The sequence below is a fragment of the Hyposmocoma kahamanoa genome, unplaced genomic scaffold (assembly GCF_003589595.1).
Source record: "Hyposmocoma kahamanoa isolate Upper Pololo Valley unplaced genomic scaffold, ASM358959v1 95, whole genome shotgun sequence".
In the NCBI taxonomy this organism is placed as follows: Eukaryota; Metazoa; Arthropoda; class Insecta; order Lepidoptera; family Cosmopterigidae; genus Hyposmocoma; species Hyposmocoma kahamanoa.
The window spans coordinates 1,175,508-1,182,122 of record NW_020654972.1 but is presented as its reverse complement, the minus strand read 5'-3'; the positions used below and the strand labels follow the sequence as shown (position 1 = coordinate 1,182,122).

The following is a 6,615-nucleotide window of genomic DNA, read 5'->3' as shown; positions in this document are numbered from 1 at the left end:
CAACAGCAACAGCAACAGCAACAGCAACAGCAACAGCAACAGCAACAACACGTAATGCTTTTTGAAAATAATTAAATTAAGTGCAGTTTAGCATCGTTTCGTAGATTTAAAAATTTCGTTGCCACTTCTGAAATTTAACAGCTAAGTTAGTTACCTAAAGTACTAACAGCTAACTAACAGCTGACTCAAAAGAGACAATTTAACATTTATAAAAATGTAATAACCACTTTATTAAGTAGTGCCTTTGATGTACCACTCAGTTGTATCATAAATAATAAATAGATAGATAGAAAATACTTTTATTCAGCACAAATACAAACAGAAACAAAACATTTGCAATAACTTGACAAAATATAACACAAAATCACATGGAACATACATTATTAATTCAATACACATTATATAAAACACAAACTGTGATAAAAACAAATACGGTGAACGAAATATATAAACAAATACTGTGAGAATTAACAAAATTTTATTTATGACTACAGTTGAAATGGCCCTGACTTTCAATTCTATCCTGAGTTCCTTGTAGCAAAATATTAGGTAATGTGTATTGTTGTCAATATTAAGTAAATTATTACATAATAAATCAGAATGGTAATAATTTTAGTGGTAAGACATTTATTACCATTCTGGTAATGGTATCCACCAGTACCATTTCAGAGTTAGCAGCTGAAGCTTAAATTCTTCTCTTAACCTTTACTCAATCGATCTACTACCCTAACTTCCGCGTAACATACCTCCTAGATATCAAAGCAATCCTATCTTTTTTATCAAATGTACGCTTCTGCTTGGATTGTAAATTATTTATATATTCTTTATGTGAATCTATCGAGGCTGCTCGTTTTATTAACTTGCCTTGTAAATTCTCCACTTTATTTACGCGAACAGGTTTAAAAATTTCGTTTTCCGAATTATATTTTATATTTATTTTTCATATGGAGCCGCGATGACATTGTGAGAAATATTTTGAGGCAACTTGTTATTTTCCGGCAATGCAGACTTTGAAGGACGGGAGGAGAAAATGGACTGCCGACTTAGATTGGATGGATAAAACTTACTTTTTCTTTCTTATTTTTTTTTAATTTGATAGATATATTGTCCAGTGTATGTGCATAGTTCGTGCTCACCCTCCCAGATGAACAAGAACTGTCTGCATTCAGGGAAAATATATTTATTTAATTATTAGAAGTCCTTCATATGGAATATCCCCATCCCATATGTATGTTAGGATATGTTGTTAGGGTTATATGTGTGTTTGTTCTTGTTTGTTTAAAGAAAGTGAGAAAAGCTGATGGAATGTGGTTAGCTGCAGGATGAGGGCTGAGGCAGCTGGGAGATCAATATTGATGTAACCCAGTGAACATCCGATGGATGCTCAAGCCTGTGTCGTCGTTGTGGCAGCATGCACGTTGAAGACAATTTAGGGAAACAGTTAGGAAGTTTCAGTAGTGATGTTTAGAAATTTTGTTAGGATCATTCAGTCAGGCTAGGGTCTCTGAAATAAAGTGTTAGGGTTTAGTCAGGTTCCCTAATTAGCTAGGATAGCGAGTAATTATATTTTGATTTGTTGATTAGGATGTGGTCATGGTCTGTCCTTTTAGATAGGTTTTTGGCAGACTAAAGCCATAGCCTCCTCGGTGGTTACTTGTTGGTAAGGTAATAGCTTCCGAGCAGTGTGTGGCTAGCCTATAGTAAAGGCTGATCACTGATGTAAGTTGCCTATCATAGGTAGAGCACCAGCTAGGGATATTCACCCCTTCAGCTGTAAGGAATGTGTGTCTAGGCTCTACTGTATGAGTAGAAACACTGGCTGAATGAATAGTTTTGTAATTAGAATGTGTTTTGAAAAATGAAGTAAGAAAAGAATAGAGCATCTTGAGATAACGAAATATAACCCAACGCCGAAAGTATGTAAAAAAGTGCAATAAAGTATATTTTGAAGATTATTGCAGTTTAAATTCATAAAAGTACCTCTCCCTACGCAACCCAAGCTACGCCTCAGTTACAGTACGCAAATTTTTTATTCAAAATTCAAAATTCGTCGAAAGAAAAGTTGTTAGCAGATGTAGATTCATGCTTTTTTCGCGCTTCCCACTTAAGTCGCGACATCAGCAATGCTACCAATCTGAATTTATGTTAAAATACAAACGTAAAAAATAAATAATATAAAATATTTGAATATTTGAAAATATTTGAAACATAATATCATGAATACCTGTCAAAGAGTTTAGGAAAAAAATACAAAAATTTCTAAGTATTTTTCAAGAAAATGATGTTTTTAATACAAAGTTATTTACTAAACACAAAGTTATTTACAATATTTAAGTACACCAAGTTGCGAGTGCATTCAAGAAGTTTACAGCGTAATGTGTTGAAGGAAGAAATCCATGTGCGAAGTCACTCTGCCATACGCTGTTGGATGGGATACCATACATCCATCAGTTGATCCGAAAGAAACGACACCGATCTGCAATTGAAATACATTTACAAATATTTGATTTTATTGAATATTATGATGCTTTACTAGCATGATATTAATTTATTTTTCGCTGACTAGAGATGTCGCTGTAATAACAGATGCTGTTTCGAGCCAGATCGAAGATATTTTTCTTTGTGTTCGATCTTTGTATTAATATTATATTACACACGTAGGTCAATGCACGCAAATAATACTTATAAATTTGCATGCAGTTTGTGTGTGGGAACCAATTCCCAAGTGTTAAGTTATTCGAGTCCTGTTAAATAATCATCACGATAATAGTAATGTTACCATACCAAGATTGTCCTGTTATTCCTGGTAAAGGCGAGTGGTCCACCGGAGTCACTTGAGCAGGCGCCAACGACCCCGGCGCCACTGGTGCAAATATTGGTTGGTAGTAATAATGCTGGATTGTAGAACTCTATGCATTCTTCATTGGACATTACGCTAACGCTCACATATCGCAGGGTTTCTGACACTCCTGAAGCTGTAAGAAGAAGGGATACAACTGTATGAAAGCAGCTACAGTTAACCTGCTGAAAATTGTAATAAACTAAATATTTTTGATTAAATATGTAACTTTTTTGTAAACATTAAAAAAAGTTTCAATAATAACAAATTGCATTATTTATTCTTATAGAATAGGATAATGTGTTTGCTACTATGATATTCAAGTAAGTTTTGTGAAAATATTATTATCATTATTGTATATATATTATCAACACGAAGATCGATTCGATCAGCGAAGAAAAATTCGTTTGATTTGACTGGATTCAATTTTTTTTGTTTATTATATTATATTGTGTTTATGTGACGGGACGAACAACTCGTGCGACTGGTGGTAAGTGATACGTCTATTCATAACAGTTGCAGTGCCACTCAGAGCTTTAAATCATAAAGATCTGAGGAGCACTGCCACTGCAGGGTGTCGCTGACACTAGTTAAGTCTGTGGTATCTTGACGTGAATAAAGCTAGCGGGCCAGATGGAATTCCAGCGGTGGTCCTATGTAACTGTGCACCTGAGTTGTCTCCAGTTCTCACACGCCTGTATCGCTTCTCACTTGAGAGTGGTGTAGTCCCTAGGCCCGTGGGAGCAAACGTGCAACCTGTGCCAAAAAAGGAAGCAGAGCTGACCCTGTCAAGAGGAGGTGACTGAGACCTATCTCAGTCACTTCCATACTCTGCAAGACTATGGAACGTGTACTCAACAACTGTCTTCTGTCGTACCTTGAAGACCACGACTTCCTTAGTGATCGCCAGTACGGATTCTGACGAGGGCGACCTACTGGGGATCTTGTGTATGCGTGTCACGTATGGAGCGAGGCTATAGAAAAGCAAGGTGCTTCACACTTTCAGTGTCTTTGGACATTTCTAAAGCCTTTGACAGGGTCTGGCACGCAAGCCTTTTAAGTAAGCTTCCTTGTTACAGGCTTCCCACTGACATTTGCAATTGGATCTCGGATTTCTTGAGCGAACGTTCCGTTTGAGTGGTTTTAGAAGGCTACGCTTCCGAACATCGGGCGATAGATTCCGTTTAGAGGCCGGAGTTCCTCAAGATTTCGTACTGTCTGCAACACTCTTTCTGCTGCTTATCAATGATATGTTAATTCCAAGTACCTATGCGTATGCTGATAACAACACAGTTGTAAATAGGTACTTGGCCAATGCTAGGGGCAGTGGAGAGGAAATCCAGTCTTGTCGAAAGGTTACGGTTAAGCATTTGGATTTGATACTCAAAGCAGTCTCCGATTGGGACGATGCCAATCTTATCAAATTTAATGCTACCAAAACGCAGGCGTGTTTATTCTCCACAAAACGGAGTCCCTTTTGCTGACTCCGACTTTTCGTGATGTATCCATACCGATAGCCGACTGTCTCCAGCTACTTGGAATGAACCTGTCGTCGAATCTGAATTTGGCAGATACATTGAATCTAAGGCCAAAAATGCAGCCAGGAAGGTTGGCATCCTTTCCAAGGTGAGGCGTTACTTCAGACCGGGACATGTGCTTCGGCTGTATCAAGCACAATTCTGGTCGTATGTGCAATACTGCTACCACCTTTGGGATGGCTCTGCTACGTACCAACTGGGCACCTTGGATACAATAGACAAGCGTGCCAAGAGGCTTATAGGTGATTCGGAATTAGTAGAGGCGAAGCTGCAGAGCCTTGAACACCGCCGTAAATTTGTCTGCTTATCGGTATTTTACAGGATTTATCACGAAGAGTGTGCGATGGAATTACACGATTTAATTCCGTATTCCCATTCCCATCATCGGGGGAGTAGACGTAGACTTGGAATCCAAGCCTATGTCTGATCCCATTTTCCATTGGTCTGGATATTCCAAAGATTCGCACGAATCGTTATGTTTCCACATTCACATGACGAACGGCTATGGAGCGGAATTTTCTGCCTGCAGACTTATTTCTGAACGTTATAACTTGGACCTTTTCAAGGCGAGAGAGAAAAGGCATTGCTTAGGTGTGCATGCTCCATTGTCGACCTCATCGTCACTTTCCATCCGGTGAGATAGAGGTCAAATGCGTACTTACATTTGTATAAAAAAAAAGGTTGACAAGTTCCATGTCCCTGTAATTTCACCAGCTCCTTTACTGCTTCATGGCAGAAATAGGTATGGCAATACTTCTCTGGCCGAATTTTTTCACAAGGAGCTCTACTGCTGTCAGGAGCGCCTGTTGCTTCTGCTGAGTCTATCGAAGATCTGCTGACTCGGTCTACAGCTCAGTTGGCAAGACCGGTGGCCCCGGTATGGCAACAGACGCTAGTTGGAGGCCAATCAGATCAAAGGTTTTTTTTTTCTTTCTGTTATTCAATCTTTGCATGAATAATAAACGGTGAGTTACTTACAGACATTTGTAAGACCGTAGCCTGAAATAATTGTAAGCTCTCCAGTGAAGTCTTCCTCAAGTTCTGACCCAGATGGTAGACGAATAGGATAGAGGGTGTCTGAAAAAGTAATATTTGATTTGATATAGAAATTTCCGGTCCAGTCGTCCTAAGTGGACAATAATTCTACAATCGAAATTGTAATCATGGACGGTGCTAAAAATAGAAATTCTTGCACCAGTGATATGTCAGCTTTTTGGTAATAATTGAATTATGTAAGTGTAAGGTTTTCTTTTGACAAGTCGTCATAGTACAAATACTAACTTGACAGTGTGACAGCATTTGGAAGGTACATAACGGCGACGTCGTTGCGTATCATAGCTGGGAACCAATCCGGGTGCATTATGACTTGGTTGGTTTTAGGTGTAGTGATGCCATCGTTGCCGAATAACAATACGGTGCCTAGTCGGGCAGACATTGTAATAACTTGACTAAAACCGTCGAACCAGCAGTGGGCAGCTGTGATAATTCGCGTTTCACTAACCAAGGTCCCTCCACATACGCCTACACCAGTAATCCCAGCTATTTCGAGGTGAATTCCAGCCTAGAAGGAAAAACAATAGAAAATAATAATACTGTTTGTTGTTCTCAATCAAATTACTAAGATCTTGCTCTTTCATATTTCAAGTAACCTATCAATTGAGTTATGATATATTATAGTTTATCACTTGATGACCTGATAGGGGAATTGTCCCAAAACAGCGGCACTTCCTCCAATGATCCTTTGGTTGTTCAAATACGCTTCTTCGGCTTTGCGTCTTTCCTCCGCATATATCACACTTTTCTGTAAGTATCCATATGCAGAGAGCCCTAAGGCTCCTTTAGGCTCAAACGATCTGGCCTGGGCATAAGCTGAGACCAGCAACAGAGTTAGTATTGCGAACTTCATTATGAGCAATGATTCTAAATTAATAATTATTCTACCGACAACGGTTTTATTTATATGTCAGACTTGTGATAATAAACAGATAAGATTAGAATTTATAACAAATGGAGCTACTAATTATTTTGTTTATAGAATGAAATTTGATTTTGATAAGATAATTAGTTACGATTTTGGGATTTTTAGTGAATTCCCACAATTGATAAATAAATTTAGGGGATGGATAATACCCATCTTGAAGGTCAATAGCTTGGAATAGTGTGCTCATATACGTAAGAGTTAAGAAGTTAGATTAAGACGCAAGAAATTAAGTGCCGTAACACGTTCGTGATTACCTA

At 38.2% G+C, this 6,615-nt stretch overlaps 1 protein-coding gene across 1 annotated transcript in view; it reads right to left on the bottom strand.

Annotated features, from left to right (window-relative positions):
- The window catches only part of LOC113238292 (transmembrane protease serine 9-like), a 16,515-nt gene extending 10,232 nt beyond the window's left edge, over window positions 1–6,283 (bottom strand). The window contains exons 1-5 of the mRNA XM_026475129.1: window positions 6,071–6,283; window positions 5,659–5,938; window positions 5,356–5,454; window positions 2,785–2,975; window positions 2,411–2,476 (exon numbers count right to left, since the gene is read on the bottom strand). Of these exons, the coding sequence (XP_026330914.1) occupies window positions 2,411–2,476; window positions 2,785–2,975; window positions 5,356–5,454; window positions 5,659–5,938; window positions 6,071–6,283 (849 nt within the window). The remainder of the gene's footprint in view (window positions 1–2,410; window positions 2,477–2,784; window positions 2,976–5,355; window positions 5,455–5,658; window positions 5,939–6,070) is intronic.
- Between the last annotated feature and the right edge of the window lie 332 nt (window positions 6,284–6,615).